The 24,405-nt window shown below is 41.9% G+C and overlaps 1 protein-coding gene across 17 annotated transcripts in view; it reads left to right on the top strand.

Moving 5' to 3' along the window:
* The window catches only part of caska (calcium/calmodulin-dependent serine protein kinase a), a 95,039-nt gene that overhangs the window by 23,568 nt on the left and 47,066 nt on the right, over positions 1 to 24,405 (top strand). For all 17 annotated transcript variants that reach the window (XM_074695694.1, XM_074695710.1, XM_074695693.1 and 14 more), the window contains exon 2: positions 18,676 to 18,788. In XM_074695694.1, coding sequence (XP_074551795.1) covers positions 18,676 to 18,788 — 113 coding nt within the window. The remainder of the gene's footprint in view (positions 1 to 18,675; positions 18,789 to 24,405) is intronic.

Here is a 24,405-nt window from a genome sequence, read left to right on the forward strand (position 1 = left end):
GACGAGGCATCAAAATATGTAAAGAAACATCAACTTTGAGTATGCTTTTTCTAACTTATTTTCACTTTTCAATAATAATCTTGTTTGTTTAGAACAGGAAATTATTAACAAACAAGCGCCAGACTCACACAAGTAGATTGTTGCAAAAGGGAGCTAAGGTGGGGTACTCCTCTTTACATGTAGTCAGTAGTTAGACAGGTGAAGAGCCCCAAATTGAGTTAAGTTTTTTATAAAGCTTAAAAATAGGCGCAAACCGCCAGGTCAACAAAGATCATGACCGAAGTTGCAGCTGTCACACGAGGTGTGGTTAGGTATAATCGGAAACTTATGAAAACAGCACTTTAAGTGTTACATGTTGAGGACACATTGTTATTAAAAAATAAATAGATAAATTAGATTCTATTTTTTCCCTCCTCTCCGAATTTTCAGAGGCCCCCCTGGTGCCTCCTGGCAGCCCCCACTTTGAAAACTACTGTTCTAGCTTGACCGTGCAAACTCATCCTGCATTACAACCAGGAACTCATAAAAAAACCCCTTTAAATCACATTTTAAGGTTGGGATTTCGCCTTGTGTGAAAGAAGTTAAAGACACTGCGTGTGTATCTGTGTGTGTCCATGTACAGTGAGGATCACTACAGGTGTGTTTGTTCTTTGATGCATGCACAGCCTTTGATGCCCTCTGTGCCCAGGGAAAGAGGAAACGGTACAAGTAGAGTAATGAAGGGAGGTAGATGAAGGTTTTTAAAATAAAAGAAATAAGCTTTTTTTTTCACTTAATTCCATCTCATCTTCATCCCTGGAAACAAAAACATCTTCTCTTTAGAGCAGAAGAAAAATTTAGGAAAGTATTCCGAAGTTGAAATTAGTTTGAAAAGCAGAGGACGTTTCTTCTTTCTGTTAGGTCATGAAGTGTTAAAGAGGTTTTTGTATATTTTTGTGTGTGTGTATATGTATGTGTGTGTGTGTAAGTGTGTTATGAAGGCCTTTTTTTGTTTTTATCCACCCCTCTCTGTCTCGTTCTGTCCTCTCGTGCTTCCTCGTTTTGTCTCCAGCGCTGCAGAGAATTAGATGAGCTGGACTTTCTGTGAGAACTCAGATTACTGACCAGAGAACGAATCCTCACAACCCCATGAATTACACACACACACACACACACACACACACACACACACACACACACACACACACACACACACAGATCAGTGGCAGCAGAGTTTGGGAGCAGTGTTACGTAAGGAGGCTTACTACTGAAGTGTGTGTGTGAAATTTGAGGAGACAGGGAGGAAACCTCGTCCCCGACTCATTGGAGCCGAAAAGACATGACTGAGGCATCCTGTGTGTGTGTGTGTGTATTTATGCGTGTGTGTGTGTTTGTGGGAGGGTTAATGGTACACATGCTCATTTACATGTCTCTGCCTTTACATAAACACACTGCATTGTGTGTGTGTTTGTGTGTGTGTGTGCATGCATGTGTGTGTGTCCATCTCTGCGTGCCAAATCTGTCCGCTCAGTGGGCTCATTAACTTTTATAGACTACAGCCGGAGCGCCGAGGAAACGGCCGGGCCAATATGCTGACCACTGTGCAGATCCACTTTACAGAGGACACACACACACACACACACAGACTCACACACATCCTCGCTCTGATGATTGATGGCTGTGAGAGACGAGGTCGGACTCTTCATCAGTAAAAGACAAATTCATGGTTGTTTTGTTGGTGGACATCCAGCAGCAGCTCGCCTCTCTCTTTCTCTCCTTCATTATTTAAATGCACCACAACGTTAATCAAACTTTGATTGATTTCATCGATTCCTCCGAGCTGAAGCTCTGCAGTGTGTGTGATTTTTTCAGGAGTTGGTGTTTTAAAAACCAAGGATTTTTCAGGGTTTCAGAGTTTCCGCTCCTCGTGTCGCAGGATGTTGGTGTTTGTGGTCGGCTGAGCTGCGGTGGTTTGATTCCTGGTAGAGGAGGAACTGGAAGATTTGTGTAATAGCTGTTTTTAAAGTCATATTTCTGCTTAATGTGGGGCTGACCGCTTAGTACAAAACAGGACGCAGTGTTTCAGCCTCGTCCTCCATCTGAACTCAGCAGACCTCCCTGTGCAGGGTTTGTGACAAGATCCTGTTTGAATCAGTCCTAATGAAAACTTTGACACTACCACCTTTTTCCTTTTAGATTTAAAGCTGCAAAACAAATACAACTAGAAAAGCACTCAAAGAGCACAGACCTCTGCCAAGCATATTGTGATTGTGACACAACACTTAAGTCCTACTTTAATGTTATACTCCCCTTCAGCAGACTGTCTGCTACAATTTGGTGTCAGTTGCAGGTTTGTACCATAATTTGTTACCTGACAGTGTTGAAAATTATGATGACCAAGTACATATTTCAAATTCTGGATCTTAGGACCCAGAATATTGCCATGATCTGGATCATACTTTTACATCCGTCAGAAATTATGGTGACCTTGTCTTGTATTGTTTTGCAAAGCAATCCAACTATTTATCATGGAGTTATATACAAATATGGTGAAAACGGCACTATCTCACAATAATAAAGAATCCTTTAAAAGAATTCCAGGATCCAGACAGTGATCAAGATCCCAAAATTTAATCACATCTTCCTTATCACATTTCCTGAAAATGTCATCAAGACCTGTTTGTTACTTTTTCAGTTATGCTGTTAACAGACAAACAGGCAAACTCTCCCAAAAACATAACCTCCTTCGTGGAAGTGACAAGGGTGGCTGCAGACTGACCCAGGAGACTGTGCTGCACATGCTCAGTTTGAAATCTTTTAAATAAATGCAGAAGTGGACAGAGCTTTCATTTTTTGCAGACTTACTCGGGTGTTGTACGTATTGCAGTATTATTTTCTTATTTTCTGCAGAACATGAGAAGACTCCATTACAGCCCTACATTACCTCACCTCACCTCAGGTTCAGACACAAACAAAGGCACCTGCTCTCGATGTAACTTCACCCCTTTGGGATCCCTTTAACCTTTAGATGAATGAAAAAGAAGAATCAGCTGCTTTGCAAGAGGCTTTTTGTAGAGTCTTAGCTCAAAAGATCCCTGTGATACGAGAAACACTTCCACATTAAAGTCTCAACTAACAAGTTAGCATCCAGCTATCAACACGAAAACTGCAGGTAAGGTAATCACCTTATCCCATTTTGAACATTTCCTGAAAATTTCATCAAGATCTGTTTGTTACTTTTGAGTTATGTTGTTCACAGGTAAACAAACAGACAGACAGACTCTCCCAAAAACACAACCTTCTTGGCCGAAGTAAATATAACCTTTTTAAAATAAGGACTTTGTGTAAAGCAGAAAGCTAAAGCATGACCCAATAACAAGCTTTGACATGGGCAACATGCAGTGCTTGTGAAATACAGATGACGTGAGGAGGAGTCTCTCCTTCAACACTGGCAGAAAATCTGATGTATGCCCTGCTTATTTAACATCTTTTGTCAGTTATTACAGCCGTTTTTCTTACATAACCTTCAGATTAGCTTTCTCTAGTTTCTAGGGATGAGAGGAGACCGTTCAAAGGGAAACTGACCTGTGTGTGGTGGTGAACCATCCATAAAGCTCAAATTTAAAGCATTTCTCCTGCAGAGTTTAAAGGGTTAATCTTAGCCTTGTGCTGCAGCTCAGTTTTAATCTGTCTCTATGTTTCTGAACAAACATGTTGGATTATTAGTCTACATCTAAAAAACTCTGGTTGTGTTCAGTGATTCTGAGCTGTGACGACAGCCTCATCATCTTCACGAGCTGTTTATATCGGCATCGTTTATTATTTCCTCTCCTCCTCCTCCTCCTCCTCCTCTGCTCTTCATGCTAAACTGCCGAGCTCTGGGACTCCGAACTCCTAATTTAGCCTAAATATAAAAAAGCTGCAGCTTCTGTTTCTAATTTCACAGTTAGTTATTAATGAGACTAACATCACTCAGAGCAAACACAACAGATCATTTCATTCACTGCTCTTAAAGTGAACAATTAGCCGCATTAAGCTTCATTATGAGCATCTGATAAATCAGATTACTGTTAATGAGAGTGATAATCAAACATATTTGATCCTTAGAAAGATAAAATGTGTTTGTCATGCTCTCAGGAAGATGAAATGACTCTTTCTTCGGCTGTTTCCCATTTTGCTCGACTTAAGAGGGTAAACATTTTTCTAAACCATCACGTTCTGCAAAATGAAATTCTGAACGTCCCGGGTTTGTTTGCTCAGAGAGAGCAGTCTGATCTTTGATTTCTAACCTGTGAGCTAATCTATTTATGAGTTTATTTCCTGAAGAACAAGTTACAATCCAGGGAAATAAAACATCAATCAGTCTGAAGGTTTAGATTTCTTTTCAATCAATTCAAACGCTCAGGTCTTTGTTGTTGTTGTTTATCTCTGGCTCCTGACCTGCGACCTCTCACCTGTTTGTTGTAGTAAAAAGCTTCTCCCAGCCTGACCTCACAGCTGTGTGTGTGTGTGTTGGATTTAAACCTGCAGCAGAGGTGACTCCAGGTGACTCTGCGCTGTAAATACCTGAGTCCTCCTTCTCTAATCCGTTAGAGCTCAAACACCTGAAGGCATCACGTGTCACCCAGGGAGGGGGCTTCAGGCTCTGACTGTGAACATGATGTCACTTCTTGGGGGTCGGATCTTAATGGGCCCCTCTGTTGCAGTTGAGGCCCCGCAGCTGATCAATGATTTATCAGAGGATGATGGCATAGAGCTAATGGTCCATCACACACATTAATGTTTCAGCAGATCACATAGACACACACACACACACACACACATGCGCACACACGCACACACACAGGGATCATCTAGCAGCATGGACCTTCTGTTCAGAAACAATCATAAAACTTCACTCATTTTGCAGATTCTTGAGTCTGTGCAGCTTTAAACCTGTGGCTTCATGTTTTCTGTGGGTCAAAGTTGAAAGAGGAACTGGTTTTCATTTTTAAACAGGTTAAACCAAACTCCAAACTGGACTATAAATCATCTTTGACTCTGAGCTTGAAAAAAACCTTTGTTCTTTTCTCCTCAGTCTGATTATTTTGTGAGTTGTAGATTTTTAAACTTCCCCTTCTGGCTTCTTCTACCAGATTTGCTTGATTTAATCTGGTTCAGTGGACCAGAATAGACTAGCAGAACGAGTAGCTGTCTAGACTCGGGGTTGCAGGTTTTGGACCGATCATATCTGAGTGAAAGAGGACCGAGAGCTGATCTGGGCTCTGCTTGCTCCTTGTTCTGTTTCCTGTCTTGTTGCTTGGAATGGAGGAAATCTCTCATTAATTACTCTAATTCTGGGGTAAATAATGATCACTTCGCTCCGCTCTGATTGGGTGCTTCGTCAAAGTTAAGAAACAAATCAGCCGGTTAATCCACTGAGTGCCTCCTCTCTGTCTGAAACAGCATCAGCAGCAAATCTCAGACTTGGCTCCCGACCGGAAACGCTCAGAGGATTTTCTTTACTCGGCTCTTTTTAAACTCCATTTTTTTCCTGCTTCACGTCCACGCCAACTCCTCTTGGTTTATGTCTCAGCTTTTTCATCAGCTCACCTTTTGACCTCCCCCTCCTTCCTGCGTGTGTTTCCTGAGGCTTCATTATGATTTGAGTTCTTGGTTCAGACACTGAATATGTTTTCTGTCTCTTTTCTGTGCACATTGGAGGAGCTCTGAAAAGACAACTTCTCTCTCTGCTGCACATCCTGAACCTGGTTCAACTATTGTGTCTGCTGTGATTACCTGCACGTTTAGGCCCAGCCGAAATAATAAACATGTATTTTTCATTAGTAAAAGTTTAGATGAAATGAAAAATAGTGAAAACTAAACCAACGTTGAGCTCTAGATCTTAAAACCAGGCCTCGCCATGAGACTGCAAAGGAGACACTTGGAGCAGCATGCTGTCTCAGTGTGTGTGTGTGTGTCTTGTTCCCTTCTCACTGTGTGTGTCTGTGGCTGCCCTGGCCTCATTCCACAGGCCAGCTCAGGCCCAGACCCTGGTGGGCGGCGGACCGGCCCAAACCAGACCAGACCACATTAATCCAGGCCGAACAAAAAGACTCTGGCTCTGAATCACTCGAGTCACTCTCTGGATATTTTTCTGATGATCTCCTGCAGCTCAGCGAGGCTGTTAGCCGACTTCATGTGGGCGGTGAGGTGAAGTTTAAATCTGAGAAAACACACTCTCTGTCTGTTCTTACATCAGCCGTCGATTCTGTTCCCCCTCGCCGTCTCCTTTGTGTTTCTCGGGGTGATTGTAAGTCAAGTTATTAACAGTTGAGGCTAAGTTGAAGCTTAAAACCTCCATTGTGTGCGTGGGCGTAAAGGTGAGAGGAAAGCTGGGGAAAGACTGTTCACTTAAATCTGTGCAAGGAAGATAATCTCTGCTCTGCAAAGGGACTGTTTGAAGAAAAGCTGGAAGAGGAGCAGAATCTGAGATACTTTAGAGGAGAGGAGCTGAAAGAAATGTTTTTATCTCCTCTCCTTCTCATTTGATCTTCCTCTTTGTGTTCGGATTCACCAAACAGGGGTCTCATAAAGTCCAAATCCACTCAGCAACTCTCAGATTTGTCACTTTCAATAAAGAGTGACCTGAGGTTTGATTGACAGTGAGTAGCATGACTCTGCACTGAAAAACTCATTTTACATTTTGCACAAGATGAACCCCACCCTGAGGGCTTCTCAAGCTCATCTCCACTTTGCAAACTCCTCACTTTAAAGTCTCTGTGAAGCCCGAACACAGCAAATTAAAACAATTCTTAACGCTCCCGCTTTTGTTGACATTTACTTTCAGGTCTTTCAGGAGCTTTTAAGTGTTTGCCTGCAGAAAAGAGCAGCTTATTCATGAACCGCTTCATCATCTGCGTCACTTTGCTACGCGGGCTCCTCTGCAAGACTCGCGCTCGGAGAATGAAAGTGAAGGTAATTATCAGGAGTGGATAAAAGCTTAATGAAATGGCTCGGCTGGCGTCTTACGGAGACTTTAAAGGAGCTGATGAGTTATATTTTTAAGAAGACTGAGAACGCTGCAGAAGAGGAGAGACAAGATGTCTGAACAGGAAGGTTTTCCCTCATTTATGTGACATTTAACGTGTCGCCAAGTTTGGGTTAGAATCTCCCAGTTTGCTTTGGAGTTAAAACCTTTCAAAATAAAAGCAATCACAAAAAAAATCCACTTTAAATGTCTTAATGTCTTACAGAGAATAAAACATACAGTTCAGAGTCATGTTAGTGAAAGTTTTTACACATCTCATACTTTCTCATACCACAGATGTCTGATGTGCACTCTGCAGAACATCACTTGGACACACTGTCTGCTGTTTCTCTCTGTGAATGAGTAAGGAAAATATTTTTCAGAGCCGTGAAATTGAGACAACAGGAAAAACATCTGACCCTTTTATTCAGTCTGACAACAGTTTTTTTTGATGGGCTGCAAATGTTTTTGTGACTCTGAATTTAGAAAATCAATCCTCTATTCGAGCTTTTTCTTCTCTGTGCTTGTTTGAGCTGCAGGCGCAAAGAGGTGCAGGTACAAACCTTTATGACCTGATAGCCCCTGTGTGTTGTGTTTATCTGATTTTAAAACAGACTGAAATGAACCATGGCACCTTTTATGAACTACAATAACAAAAAATACCATTCACTCCAAGATTAATGGTTTCTATTTTCAGGTTTTCAATATATGCAATAGCTGCATGGAAAAAAAACAGGTAGGGTTAGGCCTGGGCGGAAAACAAATTTTCCTGGACGATATATTGTCCCACAATTATTGATGATAAACGCTATTATTGACAAGATTATTTCGAGACCAAATTAACCACTAATACAAAAATATACATATCGTAATAATGCAATACACCATTTCAAACACAATAAAGTTTTATTTCTCATGAGTATTTTTTACTAATTTAACTGGAATATCAGTAACTTTCAAATATCCCAAAAAAATAACAAACAATAAAAATAAGATGTGCACTTGGATTAAAAAACTGTATTAAAGGGCAACATTTCTTTTATGATGTAGTGAACTACACTCTTTGTAAATTCTCACTCTTCCACGTCAGAGTTATTCTCAATGCTACAAACCGAGGCAACTGGATTGTTCAGATTTTGTGAAGACGTTCCTCCTCTCATCCATGAGGCCTCATCAGCCTCATCAGCTTTATCCCAAACTACAAATACAAACACGCATGCACATGGCGATATATTGAGGCCGTCAAAATTACTGAGTTAATTTCATTTATTGAACGGTTAATTGATTTATTGACTATCATCCAAGGCCTAGGTTGGGCAGAAAAAAATACTGTTACTTCTTTCATTGGAGTTACACATGATGGGTGACAACTCTGATGGTTAGAAAGTGGGATGGAAATATTTTTTTAATCAGAAAATGCATCTTATGGGGGGTTTGAATTATATGAAAGTTTCGAAATCATCAGTAACAGATGGAGAGAGACTTGACAGAAAGACAGATTTTACAGTCGATGCAGAATTGTTTCAGGGTACACTGAAGATGGAAACAGTGTGCAAGTCAGAGCCCAGAAAGCCACATTTTGCATATTTGAGCTGGTTTTTGTACTCTCTGTACCCAGACAAAACTCTGCCAAGTAGGGATGGGTACCGAATTAGGTAAATTTTTAGGTATTAGGTACCCAATTATGTCAAAAGTACCGGATACTGATTCATGTGAAGTCATAAGGTACCTTATTAAGGTACCTTAATGCATCCTATTGACTGTCAGGGAGTGGAAAAGTCGGCAATTTTCCACACTGGACATGAACATAGCACTGCAAGGTTATATATTGAAGAATAAATATGTTAAATTTAAAAATATATATGTTTTATTATTAAACAAATTGATATTTTATCAATATAAACACAATGAAGTACCAAAGATTGGTACTGTTGAGTATCGGTACTGATTGACAGGTACAGGGCATAGGTATCGTGTCGTCTCAAATGTGAAAGGTAGCCATCCCTACTGCTGAGATGTCAAGGTAGGAGGAGGTAAAGAGCAGACTGGATGATGGATTTGATGCGTAAAAAAGGAGGCAGAGTTAAGTTCAAGGTTGGTACCCAAGTTCCAAACCTTTGACAATTGCTGGATTGAGGAACCATCAGTGCAGCATCTCAAAGGCCTTATGAGCTCAGCGCTGGAGCAGGTTTATTTTCATTTAAAGCTTTTTTTATGGAGCTCTGGTGGAGAAGTGATCGTAGAGGAGATAATGGTTGTTCCCAGAGGACTGACGTATTTTCTTTTTAGGCTGATCTCATTGATGACTGCATCACTTTGGGCCTCAGAGGGGAACCAAGATGGGATGATGGTTGACTGAAAAAAACCACCACATGAATCCCTGAGTTTAGACGATTCTCAAAAGTGTCTGATAATACCCACATCTGACGTGAAACCTCTGCTTCTCCTCTCTTTGACTTCCTCCCTGTGAGCCTGCTGCTTCCACCGCACTCATACATCAGAGTGCATCTGCCCCCTGCCTCCCTTCACTGTGAGGTGTGTGTGTTAGTGAGTGTGTGTGTTCAGGGGAAGCCTCTCTCTCTGCTGCAGAGCCCTCTGTCTGTGTGTCTCTGCAGATTCTCTGTGAGCGTTGCTGGTGCTGGTGTGTCCGAGCTTCTGTTTAATCCCCACGAGAGCGTAAATAAGCTGCATGCTGTGCCTTCTTACGTAACCGCTGTGCCAGGGAGAGATGACGGCATGGGCACAGAGAGGGAGGAGAGATGGGGGAGGAAAAAGGAGGGAGGCTGTAGGAAAAATGTGCAGACTGCAGGAAAGGAGGATTTGCAGGTGTAATTCTCCTCCTTTCCTGAACACAGTGGCTGCCTCCTCTTTGAGCGTCTCTTTTTCCTGCTTTCTCTGCTTTTGTTCTTGTCTTGCATCCTCACAGTGAAGCCTCTGGGCGTTTGTTGGTAAAATGTCAAACATTTAATTGAATTTATGTCTCTGCTGGATCCCTGAAGTGAGCGTAGGCAGCATACAGCTCTGATTCAACATTCAGACTGTCTCTGAAGAGCTGCACTGGTTTAAATTTTACTCAGACATAAAGTCTCGGCCGTGGACAATGAATTAAATCTGAAACACTAGAGCGTGTGTGTGTGTGTGTGTGTGTGTGTGTGTGTGTGTGTGTGTGTGTGTGTGTGTGTGTGTGTGTGTGTGTGTGTGTGTGTGTGTGTGTGTGTGTGTCAGCCTTTTGTCACACTCTTTTGCTTCTTGGAGAGCAGGATTGTTTTGTCTTGCAGATTTTTGGAGGATGCATGCCTGCAACTTGAAGCCAGACGAGATTATTTCAGGAGGATATTTCTGGAAACTGGATGCATAAATGATTGGTCAAAGGAGGCCTTTAGTTTTTACACACTTTCTCGAGAGCTAAAGCACTTTTAAGTTTGGGTGTACTTATCACAATTTTCTGGCCGATCATAGATCCACGATTTTTAAAAAGCCTGACCTGCTGATTCCGATTTGGGCCGATACAGATTATTAATTTTTATTTTTTCTAACTGACAGCATATATCTCCAATGTTCCATCTTATTTTATTGAAAATCATTGAACAATACCTGTGGAACAATAAAATCTTTACATTTTAAATTAAACAACCAATAATGTGTCCTGAGTTTTAGGTCTTAGAGCAAAAAGTAACAATGGCTGGCTGTCAGACCTTCCCGGAGGTATATAAGATTAGTTTTATATGGGACGATCACTAATTACTGATCCCCCAAAATTAATGAAATCAGCATCGATCGATTTGCCGACCGATCAGGGATGGGTACCTTTCACATTTGAAACGATATAGTACCAATACTCGGTACCTGGCAATTGGTATCGGTACTTAACGGTACCATTTTCCAGTACTTTTTCGTGTTCATGTGGTAAAAAATATCAATTTAATAAAATTTGTTAATAACTAAATTTCAAATTTCTTTAATTTAGCATATTTTTTCTTCAATATATATATATAAAACTTGCAATGCTAGGTTCAGATCCAGCGTGGAAAATTGCCCACTCTTCCACTTCCTCACAGTCACAAGGATGGGTTTAGGTACCTAAACATGGTACCTTTTGATTTTATATGAATCGGTATCCGGTACTTTTGACAGAATCTGGTAGATACCTATAAAATTACCTAATTCGGTACCCATCCCTACGACCAATCAATTTGTGCATGTCTACTTTCAAGGAGCAATATCTGGCGTGAGGAAAATTCTGGGTAAAAGTCTAACGGTTTAAAACAGCAGAGATAGTCCTCAGAAGAGCAGGAATCAAGAGCTGAGCTCCTAGTTAGAAAGACACTGACCGACCGTCTGATCCCGAGGCTGCTGGGAGAGCTGAAGAGGAAGCTTGGACACAGAGGGAGTTGTTAAGCAGGGCTGAACTGACAGTTTTTGACTCTTTTACCACCTTCTGTCTATTTCTCTCATTTAGAGTTACACACATTGATTTAACGGCTGACAACAGAGCCTCAGTCATGGTTAAATCCTGACATGTTGAGACACGTTGTGCTCTCCAACATCAGATATATAACAGATGTACACATGTGTCACATTTTGCAGGAATAAAAAGAGGTGTGTACCTGACACTATCTGCCCGCTGCTGTTGAAACAAAAGCTCTGAATCTCCTAACTCTGCAGTTTGTGAACAAAAAGCAGTGAAACAATGAAAGACTCAAAGCAAGGACAGAAGAGAACATGCAGTTTAAAATGCACAAAGGAAAGGTAGCCTCACAGAAAGCATCAATCCTCTTCTACTAAAGAAAATCTGTGCAAATTAAAGCTGGAAATTTGATTTATGGACGTAAACAAAGTCATTTTTTATGGCTGACCCTGTATCTGCTCATCTCCGAGAGCCAAAATTCCCAGGTCGTAAAAAACAGAGTTCAATAGGCTTTGGTTTAAGCACTGCAGTGATAACCTTCATTAAGAGACAATTCTGCACATTGTGTTATCCTTTCATAAGTTCTGAGGCTGTTAATTGGCTGTTTGTAGCTTAACGATGCTGAATTTTCATGTGTAAAGACAGAGAAGGATCTTTCTTTATGAGAAAGACTTCGACTTTCTTAGACGTGGAAACGGAATATAAAGTCTTAAAAACCGTCTTTACTGTTTCCTTTACCTGAGGTTGTGTGTGTGTGTGTGAGGGTGTGTGCAGTGTGTCCTCTTTTGGGCTGGACCGACAGCCTCATCCTGACGTGAATGATGCTGCGTTCCTGTTGTGTCGTAAAGCCGCTGACATTTACGGAATGAGACGCAGCGTGATTGATGCTTTATGAAGTCAGGAAGGAGTTCAGCCTGCAAATCAGCCTCAACACACACTTACACACACTTATTCTCATGCACTCTCACACACTCACACAGAAACATGCAGATAGATGGCATGCAGCTTGGAGCAGCCTATCTTTTTGATGCCGTTGTAAATTCCCCTCTGTTATCCTGACAGTGAACGCAGCACAGTGACTCTAACTCTGGCTCTCACAGGTGAGTTATAGTTTAACTGTTTAAAGTCTGTGAGGCTCCGCCCACATATGAGGTCATCTGCAGGGTAAAGGTCAGGAGCTGCTGTGTGTCATGAGGTGTTTATTGCCGTTAAAGGTCACTCTTAACCAGAGAGTTCATATTCTCACTGACAGGTTTGGTTAACCTTTACATCCCTGCAAAAAGAAAAAAAAAAACCCTGCATAGATATTTTCTGAGTTTATAAAAGTTTGGTCAAAGGAATAATTTGTACATCCTCGGCTTTATGATAGTCAGGCAGCTATAAAGATAAATTGATTCAATCCTTGTTGTGCATTCACCCTCTTTCTTTCGTGGGATGTTGAAATCCTGAAATCTTCCAGTAAAATCTGCTAAAAATGGACAAATGGGACTCACCCTCTCCTCTCTGTCTCCCCCTCTCCCTCTTCCTGTTATTTGAGGGTGTCTAAAGTGCAGGAATCATCAGAACAGCCTGAGTGCAGCTGAATCTATTCACAGCTGTAATAACTGAATGTGTGTGCAGCTGAGCCTCATTCACACACAATCACTCCACCGTGTTCACTCACTTTCTGCCAACACGCCCAGATCCGCCTCTCCAGCCGTCTGCGGCTCAAAGGAAGGATTTCTTCCCTCCGTCTGCTTCCTCCTCCTCCTCTCTGCTCACACTTTTCTAAAGTTAATCTTTCTGACTTTGGAATTTTCTGCGCCTGATGTGCACTGGAGATCGATTAAATCTTTTCTTACAGCTCGCCCAGCCGGCTGTGAATAATCTCCTCATCTGAGCGCTTCAGTCCTTCGAACACGTGTGTGAAGGAACACACACACTTGTATTTTAACTGATACAGCTGTCTTCATGGAACATTAGTTGTTTCAGCAGCTTAAGTAAATGTGTCTCAGAGTGTATTTTAGGATTACGTTTTTCCTCGCTGTGACCTCAGAGCGCGCTGAAGCAGCTCAATACGTTGAAATGCAATATCATTGTGACTCCTGTTGGATATTTGGGTTATAGTTAGGGATGCAGGATATATCGATATCAATATCGGTATTGGCCAATTTTAGTCATTTTTTGAAACATCAGCATCTGCCAATGTGTAAAACTGGGCCGGTATTAACTCATTAGCTGCCGGCCATTTTCAGAGCATCTTGAACAATGTTTCAAGACCCAAATACTATTGTTTTCTATGAATATTTAAAAACTAACCAAAAAGAGTGGACTCTCTTTTTTTTTATCTCTCTCTTCCTGTTTTTTAACCAAAAACAGACAAAATGTACTTTTTTGATCGCGTTCATCTCGGGCACTCCATCCTTTGATTTGAACTTTTTCACAGATTTGAGTGTAAGTGGAGTGAACTTGAGTTTAAAACATGTTGTGCTGTTAATTATGATTGCCTGGTTGCCAGGAATACTGGCAAGTTTGATTAGTTTACTTAGTCAGGATATTATTTTGATTTGTGATCCTTATTTGTGATCCTTATTTGTGATCTAAAAGTTACTGTAAAGTAACACTGTTACTTTAGTTTTATGCTGGCCCTGTCGCGTTCTTATTTGGGCAGAAAATAAGTTTAGAAATAAAGGCAGATAAAAATAAAAAATAAAAATTCAGTTTGCATGATTTTTTGCATGTCCAAAATTTGATCATCTCAGATTTTTTTTAACCAATATTGATATTGGTAAATATTGGTTATCTGCCATTACAGCAATGTTAATATCAGTATCAGCCAAAATGTTCATAACAGTGCATCCCTAGTTATAGAGGGATATAAAAAGTTTGACCTGATTTAAAACATGTCACTTTGCACAATGTGTTAAGGCACGCATAGGTGATAATAAAGCAAGGCACATTGTCATAGCAGAGATATTATAAGATGCACACTGCAAAATAAAAGCAACTGGAAATTACCCGATTTTCTATGCAGGAGTCACTGTTTTGTATTGTATTGGAATCAAACTAAAAATTAGAGCCATGACATGGTGTGACGAGGCCTCTGATGCTTTGGCTGTAAGGTTTTAAAACCTTTACTGTTCTGCAAAACTTCCTAAAGTCCTCGAATTAAGCCTGCAAAACTTGACTTAGATGTGTCCATGTTCAAAAGAGAAGTCCCTGCAGCTCTGTTAGAGATGAATTTCTGCAGCTGTATTTAAATAAAACATGCAGATGGCAAGTTTTTTCCTGAAGTGTCACCTGTTTGATGTATATTTAAGAGCTTTTCTCTGAAATCCAAACTGGAGTGAATAATCTGTCAGTGAGACCAAATTAAAATGATATGGACTCCCACCAGCATCAGTGTCTTTGTTTGACGTGTCTTTCTGTCAGCTTAACTTCCTGTTTTAATCTCTTCTCCTGCTTAAACAAACTTTTTCACCTCCATAGTTTCTTCTTTTACACCTTCAGAAAGATTTCAGACTTCCCTCTCTTCTTCTTCTTCTTCTTGTGTCCTCTGTCCTCGTCTCCTTCAGGGCCTCTCCTCTTTCTTTCTCTCTGTGAAGCACTCAGCCTGGAGCGTCTCCTGACATTTCCTGCCGGGGTTACAGGTGAACTGAGTGAGAACTCAACTGTTTTACTAATGAGCGCTCTGTGACCTGACGCCGCTGCTCCTGCAGACTCTGAGCTGGATCGTGTCCCTGCAGGAGCTCTGGTTTTACACTCAGACAGACTTTTCTGTGACTTCAGGAAATTGACAGACAGATAGTTTGGAGCGTCTGTTATCTCTGAGCTGAGACGCAGGTTTCCCCGCAGAGACGAGCTCTCCACAGTCAAACAGAAAAATAGAAGAAAGCTGATTTTTGTCACACTTTTCATTCTTTGCTGTCACAGCAGCCCATGAAACAACGTGCACCATTCAGAGAAACAGGAAAACTGAGCCAGCTTTTTTATCAAGTGTGCTTTAAGAGAAGAAAATCCAGCTCTGCTTCTAAATGTGTGTGTGTACATGTGTGTGTGTTTTGGCTAATTACTGGGAAGCGGCAGGCTAAATAAATATCTCTCATGTGGCGGTGATCTTGGGACACAGAGGAATGTTTCTGCTCACTAAACTGGTGACCCAGTGATCTGTGTGTGTGTGTGTGTGTGTGTGTGTGTGTGTGTGTGTGTGTGTGTGTGTGTGTGTGTGTGTGTGTGTGTGTGTGTGTGTGTGTGTGTGTGTGTGTGTCAGAGAGAGAGAGAGAGTGTGAAAACATTGCACAACACTTCCCCTGGTGATTATTTCAGTCACAGTTTGATCTATGTTTATACAGTGTGTGTGTGTGTCTCCTGTGTGTGTGTGTGTGTGTGTGTGTGTGTGTGTGTGTGTGTGTGTGTGTGTGTGTGTGTGTGTGTGTGTGTGTGTGTGTGTGTGTGTGTGTGTGTGTGTGTGTGGGCACCGTGCCGTCCCACCTCACCCTTGTGACGTTAAGCAGCTTTAGCTTGATCACCATCTGTTCCACCAGTCTGTTTGTCCATGGAGACATCTACACACTCCTCACCCACACACACACGCACACAAACACACACACACACACCGGGCCTGTGCTCAGACTGGGCGTGCTGGTGTGTCTTTGAGAGCTGCAGGGTTTGGTGGAGCTGTGAAATTGTTCCTCTCACACTGGAGTGTGATTTGCTGAGGGATGGTAGTTCATGGAGAGGCTGCAGGTAGAAGTGTGTGTGTGTTAGTGTGTGTCTTCTGGCTTACTGCTGTTTCCCAGTTCACCCACAGGACAAACACTAAACTGTTAAGTGGAGAGGTCAAAGGTCAATAAACTGACAACCCCGGTGAAACTGTGGCTATATTTGAACACGTGTGTGTGTGTGTGTGTGTGTATCTCTGTGATGCAGCATCCCGACGTGTGTGATAAAGACAACAATGCTGGTATCCGTGTAACCACGGTAACAGGACAGAGGATGCTTCTGTCCTTTTGAGGAGATCTTTCAGACTCCTTGAGCTCCTTGAGCAATACATCCTGTGCATTTCCACTGCTGTAGATGGCGCAGAAGAGCTACACTGTATTTTGCCCATAAACTGTAGGGTTAATTTCGACAATGTGGTCGACTGATAGGATAATAATCATAGTCATGTTTCACGCAATATCAGTAACATTGGTTACAAGTGACATTCATCAGCTTCACCAACTGACTACGTCTTTCACCCAATATTATTTTTGTAACATTAGTTTAATGTCACAGTAGTTTATGTAACAAACTTGACGGACCTCATGTTTTCGAGTGAAGTGTGTGTATGAAACGCTGCATCGGACTTTCACGATTTCAAACGCAATAAAATAGAAAAGTTGTTTTCAATAAAATCGTTCACTGTGTAGACTATGGAAATATATAATAATGTTGTGATATTGTGATATTATCGTATCGTGATGCGTATTGTATCGTGAGACTCTTGCCAATACTCACCCCCTAGTTTCTGAGATTCTGTGTCTGAGGTTCAGTTGAGTCACATTTGCAGTAAGAAACAAGGGATTACCATCAAACTTAAAGAATCTGGTTGTTGTGGTAACATAATTTATCTTGAGTAATGACAGATTTCCACCAGATCCATGTTTGGTCCATCTCCCCTTTGCTTGGCTAAGCTTTGTGCTTCCTCGCCCTTTAAATCTCATCTGCACAAACAGCTGGAGCCATAAGACGAAGAATTTCTCATAAGTACGGAGTCAGAATCAGAATCAATCGATCCCTTTTTCAGCCACATTGTCTTTGCTGACTTCTTAAAACCTCTGACCTGTTATATTTAAGGTTTTTACACCGTTAGCTAGAGGACAGGACAGTGATCAGAGTGGGAGACTGGAGAAGGGAAACGCATTCATGAAAATGGCCTTGAGTTGGAGGTGGACTCAGGACTCAACTCATTGTTTTAAGATTGTTTTGGTGTTTGATTTCCTGTCATGATAAGTCTCCTCTGTGCTGATTCATGCACCCTGCTCCGGTGTCAGGCAAAAATCAAGCCTTGCATTTTTTTCTGTGTAGGTTTTTTAAATGCCAGAGCTGAGACAGAACAAGAACAGAGCTGTCTCAGCTGCCGTGAACCAAATGTGGATAGAGTGTGCAGAACCTGGATTTGTTTGGTACAAGTTTGGTTGTTCAAAGTAGAGTTTTATTGGTGCAGCAATCTAAAAACTTTTCGTGTGAACTATTACACATAGAGTAAAGATTACCCTGTGCATGTGAAGTTAAGGATAGTGTTGGTCAGTCTGCTTGGCTATCCTAAGTTAATACCATAAACATCAATAATAAAAGCACTTCCCTTCATGTAAACTTGTTACATAATCAGAGGTGGAACAAGTTCTCTTTTGGAATTATTGCTATTTGCATTAAAAGATTCATAATCTAGTAATTGTCTCTGCAGGGGAAAAACACAAACCTTTGAGCGCAGTCAGTGACCTCTGACATTAAAGTGTGTGTAGTTGTAAATCTGTGTCCTGAGATCTCTAGTGATTCCCAGCCACACACAGCAGGCTCATAATCCCATCTATTTTCTCTACCTGCTTATTCCAAGAATATATCCCAGCATGCACTGGGAGAGAGGGAGGGAAACACTGTGAACAGGTCAGCTGGGACACGGTGTGATGAGACAGATTAATGAGTCAGCTTTATTCATGCAGCACATTTAAAAACAACCAGCGTTGACTCAACTGTTGGTTTAGTTTGGGTTGCTTTCTGCACGCGCGCCTCCTTCCCCGCCCTGCTTCATCACACACACCTGAGCACACACTCTCCTCCTCAAGTGTGTGTCCTCGCATTACTCAGCAGAGTGCGTTCTGTATTTAAGGTGGTATTTCCCTCTGACCCTGCTGGCTCGTTAACTCAACCCTCAGACGCAGAGCGAGCACCTTCTGTTTACCCTGTTTGCTGAATGAGACAGTGCACTCGCTTCGCAGGGGGGGAGGATTCAATTTGTGAACTCTCAGACCTCGGCATGAGGAGTTCAGACATCTCTGCAGGAGACCAAACACTGAGCTGAAAACAAAAGTCACACACTAACAGTGTGTGTAAGCTGTGTTGTTGTTTTGCCTCTTGGATTTGCATTTCATAAACTTTGCTTTGATAGATTTATTTCTCAAGAGAGGGCGGCGCAGTAATAAGACATACAGCACGTTTTTCTGTCACCTGTTGAAAAATGTAATCAGATATTGTCTGGATGGCAGCATACGTCGCTCCTGAACCTTAACAGTCTGTTAAATGTCTTTGTTTCTTTCAGGGGTCCGTTCAGTGTGGTGAGAAGATGCATCAACAGAGAGACGGGACAGCAGTTTGCTGTCAAGATCGTGGATGTGGCTCAGTTCACATCCAGTCCAGGCCTCAGCACGGAGGGTAAGACATCACACACCTCATCTCTCTCTGTCTCTATTATCTGCTGTTTATAATTTAACTGAAGATAATTGGTTTCCTCGCTCCACTGAACACTAAAAGTTGTTGAAGTGTTGCAGAGGTCAAACTCTCGTCCTTGTTTGTACAAGTTTTTCACACATTTATCGTTTTAACATCAAGCTGAGAAAGTGTATGAACTACTAAACTACAAAACATGATCAGCGCATGCTCCACTAACCCACTAACCTCGCATCTTTGTTAACATGCAGAGTGGTAATGATACAGGGAGCTGTAGGGATTTTATTTATTCAGAGAAAGTCTGCTGAGTCTGGTCTAGACAAGTCGGGCTGAGATGGTATCGTCTTTCTGTCTGCGGGAGGAGAGGAGGGAGGGAGAACAAGAGAGGAAAGATTGAGTCAAAGATATTTGGATGATAAGGAGGAGGAGGGGAGATTGAATCTATTAGAGGATCTGCAGAGAGGTTCAGAGAATTAGAGGTCTGACTCTGAGAAAGGAAGGAGAGAATGAGGTCAGTCTGCAGGTTTAATACAGTCCATACATCCAGCTGCTATTAATAGAATCCTATGAATACACTCACTTTACCCAGGTTGCTGTGTGAAGGTTTGGCTTTCTTAGCGCTCTCCTCTCCCACCGTGGCACTAAGTTTTTGATTTAAAACTTCTCTATCTACAGCTGATGCATCCCTTCTCTTGTAAAGAACAGATGAAAAGCTGCTCCGACAGATCATCACAAACATAGGAGTCAAAGTTTTCATTGTAGCTCTGGCACCATTTCTCAACATCACCTGTATTTATGTCATCGGTTACGGTTCAGTGTGATATTTTTCTGTTGAGCCCCATACCCGGTCATTTATTGCCAATAACACACTCACACACACACACAAGCACACACACAGAGATCCATCAAACTCCTCCTCCAGAGGAAGGCCGTCTTTTCTCGCTGTTTGATTTGTTTTTATTTTCCCTCCTTCATGTCGCCTGCAGAAAGCAGAGTGGTTTCACTTCAGCAGGCAGCAGGGCAATCAAACACACACGCACACACACACACACACACACACACACACACACACACACACACACACACACACACACACACACACACACACACACACACACACACACACACACACACAAGGAGCTCAGACAAAAGGAAGTGGGTCAAATGTTTCGTGTCTTCTTGGCAGTGGATTGGCCAGCCCGGGCCTCACTCACACACACACAAAAAAAACACACACTGTCACACACACATATTGCCACACATACACACATCATCACACACATACACACACCAGCCTGTTCCTCTGCAGCGTGTCCGGAGGTCTGTGTGACGAATAGGTCAGCCCTCTGAGGGGGAGAGGGAGAAAAGCTCAGTAGAGGAAGAGCAGAATTCATCTTGTGTCATCGCACATCTCATCTCCCCTGATTCCTTCACTCCTCTGTTACCTTTCCTTCACTTGCTCCCTCGGATCCTTATTTCCTTAAAGTCTATCCAGAACCGACTGCAAACGTACTACATGTTGAAGAAGACTTGAAACTAGAGATTGAGGCCATGAAGTCATAAGGAAAGCGTTTTTTGAGGGGATGAATCAGCTGAGAGGTGGGACCACAGACTGAATCAATGGATGGAGTCTACCTTATATCAACTCTCTGTTTCTGAAATGGTTTTTTGAAGCAAATCGGCTATTGCGGCCATATTGGAAGTGGCAGGGGCTTCAAGTACAGCCATAGGGCGCCCCTCAGTCACGTGAGCTGAGCTGTGCCTCTGATTTGGCAAGTTTTCATCTTAATATCCTCTAAACTGCTGAGTTAGAAAAAGGTTCACCCCCGTACAGTGTGTGCTGATAGTAAACTTAGCAATTCAGACAGGAGATGTTTTTTGAACCAGGCTGTAAATAGGTTAATTTCTGCTGTGAAAACGGCTTTTTTTGGCTTGGTGTATACATTACTTCCGGTAATTCCAGAGCCAGCCTCTGCTGGACACTTGAGAAACAGCAGATTTTAGCACTTTGATATTGACTCATATTCTTAGACCAGAGGTTGCTTCTTGGGTGGGACAAGCAGATATCTGTGTAGCCCCCTGCTGGTCATTAATAAGACTGCAGCTTTCTTTAGCTTTGGCTTCACTTTTATAGCTAACAGCAGAATAAGTCCTCCTCTTTTCCTCCATCTGTGTTTTTTTCCCTGACTGTGCTTCAAACCACAACTTCATCATAAACACACTCATTCAGTGTCTCACACACACACACATGCACACACACTTGGAGCTCTGTGTGGAGTATGTGTAGTATCTCAGCGCCCCTCCTCTGCAGGCTTTGACTCCCAGCAGGAAGAACAGGGATCACTGTGGAGATCACATCTGTCCGTCTCCTCCTCCCTCCTCTCTCTGGTTTTCATTGCTCTGACTTTTTTTTCTTTCTATACATTTGTCTTTTTTAAGTCTGTGCTTGTTTTCCTGATTTTTCCTGTTTTAAGTTGTAAGAACAATATGCCCGTCATCATTATTGGGGTGAAAATCAAGGGAGATCCCCCCCTGGAAGAAACAATTGGAAAGTCTATGGTCAGGATCCAGTTCTTAAGTCCAGGTAGACGTGTGTATGAGGCTGAGATGCAGACTGGAAATACCCTCCAAAAGCGGCTGACTTATGACGTGCTCTGATTGAGTCGTCTAACCATTGTGGTTTGGTTAATGTCACTTCAACACCCCAACTTCAGGACAAAACTGTGAGGAGATTGTTATTCATCTATGACTCAATCAAGTCATCATTTCCTCACATAGATCCACATGAACACTTTCCACCACCTCAGCCCTGCTTGTGTTTTAAAGAGGAAACTGATCCTTCACCAAGTCTGAAGACTGACACATCTGAGAGCATCATGTCAGTCAGTCACATTATTCCCCCACTGATCTCCCTCATTTCTAACAGATACTTTCAGCGTGCAGTCACATTTCTGAACCAGTTTAAAACATCAAATGTCAGCTTTCGAAGGTTAAAGCTGTTCAGGCAATAATACAATACCAAAACACTCCCATCAGGGCCAAAACACTCCATCAGAACTGGTCTCCGCCTGCAGTGATAGTCGTAGTACTTGAAGTTAATGCGATGCAGAGAGGATGTCGGCTCCTACTTTACAGTAACGGCTGTAAATGTTAAATTAAATGGATAAGTCCAGGTCTGCACCTCAGGGAGAAGCTTTAATTTAGGTTTTCCACTTTGCATTTATTACTTTATATTGTCTACTGTCAGGATAAGTGGAGAGCGGTGCTGGGTGAATTCAAATAAGGACTGAACCCGGCTTAGTTTTCAGTCATCTGGTTTGGTTTTGACTTTGTGACGCAGCAAACTCTCAAATCATGCAACCCAAGTTTCATGTCTTATTACAGCTTTTTTCGTATTTGAAGTCATGAGAGAGATGTTTAAAGACATGCAATTCTAAAAGAATCAGGAGAGATTATAGTATTCTTCATCATCCTTATACATCATTTCGTAGTTATTAATTTTCTGTCACACACACACGGATCTAAAAGCAGCTTCCCCTGCAGCTCTTTCTTGTAGCTCATAAAACCTCAGTGCTCATTTTAGGATTCTTTCTTTAATCTCCTGCAACTGTTAACGGTGACAGACCCGACCAGCAGCAAACTCACCACATGGCATTAAACACAACAGCCCGCCATGCCCTGAAGGTGGCCACTTATCCGGCTTTAGCTGCATTAGCATCATGTTAGCACTAGCCCCTCACCGCACGCCTCTCCTCAGAGGATTAGCTTAATGTTAGCAGCATGAGGGGTTCTCTGCTTCCACCAAAGCTTAATTAAATGTCAGTGCATCCATAAAGGAACAATACATTAACTTTTCACGATGGTGTGTGTGAGATTTCATGCTGCACTATCACATATCTGCACTCAGCTCCACCTTTTATTCCCTGTTCGTCTTTAAATCTCCTCCAGCAGCTGCAGCTCCTTGTGAATCTGGAATATTCAGCTTCTGTACACTGAGCATGTTTACTTTGGCACAGCGGAGAGGCAGATATTAAAAGTTAATGCAGTTAAGTGTTCTCCAAGATGCATTTTCAGCAGATAAGATTGAGAGGTTATGTTTATGATGTATATTTCTCTGGCAGAGAATCTCAGAGAGCAGCTGCAGGAGGAGGAAGAGGAGCGAGAAGAGAGGCTGCAGAGTCTGAATGAATGAATGAGTGAATTAAAGGATGGAGGGGCTGAATGCTGGGAAAAATGGATGGAGATGCTTTGATTACATATTGATTTGAGCATTGCAAACTATGGCGGCCTACCAGACTAACCAATCTGCAGCAGCCTAAACTGCACATCCTGAAATGGTTCAAATTTCAAACATTCATTCACATGTAAAAAATGTTCAACAGTAAGAAGTGTGATTTTTGAGAAAAAGGTGATTCAAAGACAGAAACATCAGCATCAACAGCTGCAAATGATCAAACACAAATAACCGACTAGATGACAGAAGGATCCAAACCTGTGGGGGGAACTGAGTAGAATATTTGTAGTTAGCTTAAAAAACAGTGATATGAAAAGGAAGGAAGGAAGTTACAAAATAAAAATGACACGTTAGGAGAGTGCCTTAACTGACAAGTCCATACTCAAAGATTTTCCGTGATATTTAATAATTAAAAATGGGCAAATAAAGACTTGGAAAAAGTCACATGACTTCATGTTTTGAAAAGTCTATGCCAATACACTTTATCTGATCATGTTTCTTTTTGGTGCAGTGAAAAAAAAAAATTCTTCCATGTGTTACGTTACGAAGCTGTTGCATCCTCTATTTCAGAATCATATATGTTTCTCCTCCCAGTGCTGGCGTAAACCACTTGGCTTGACTAGATTTGAGGCAGTAAGCGGAGCGCAAAGGATGATGGTCTTGGTAGTTCTCACTTTCCTCTGCTCTGTTACCCTGAAGCTGAAACTAAACTGCACTTTTAGCTTGCAATATCTGCTGTTTTATACCATCAAAGGTCAACCATGGTATCAATGACTTGTTCTAGCGGGAAATTGTGTCTAATCATGAAATTGGTGACATTGTTTCATCCCATACAGCGGTGAGTGGCTTCAAGGCTCTTAAAGGCAGGGTTATGCTGCTGCAGGATTTTAAAGCAAACTTCGCCCCATTTGATTTTTTTTACCTGCTCCAACAGCTCACCTCTCTTATTAGACACAGGAACAGAATGTAGCTCTGTATCTACTCTAGTTTTTATTATCCAATTTGCTCCTCATTTTCCTCCTGTTTGCACCCTTTAAAGCCAAACCTTGAGTTTTTCTGCTGCCGGTCTCAGGAGAAGAGGTGTTTTGCATGCTGTTCCATCTCGCTGTCTGTCATCTCTCCCCAGCGTCTTTCTCCAAACAACCAGCCTGCATTGTTTCTTTCAGCTTCACTAACCTCCTCCGTTAACCCTCCTCTTCTTCAGGAAACCAATTAAAGAGCGGGATGTTTCTTTGCAGGCAGCTGTGAAAGGAAATAACATAACGGGAGGAACACAAACAAACAGCACTTGAACTAAAGAGAGCACAGACGTGTTTTTAATTTGCATACGAGACGGTCAGATGAGTCATCATCAGGGTTTTAATGCTG

Source organism: Halichoeres trimaculatus, unplaced genomic scaffold (assembly GCF_033239565.1).
Source record: "Halichoeres trimaculatus isolate MK-OKI-2021-1 unplaced genomic scaffold, fHalTri1.1 fHalTri1_scaffold_19, whole genome shotgun sequence".
NCBI lineage: Eukaryota > Metazoa > Chordata > Actinopteri > Labriformes > Labridae > Halichoeres > Halichoeres trimaculatus.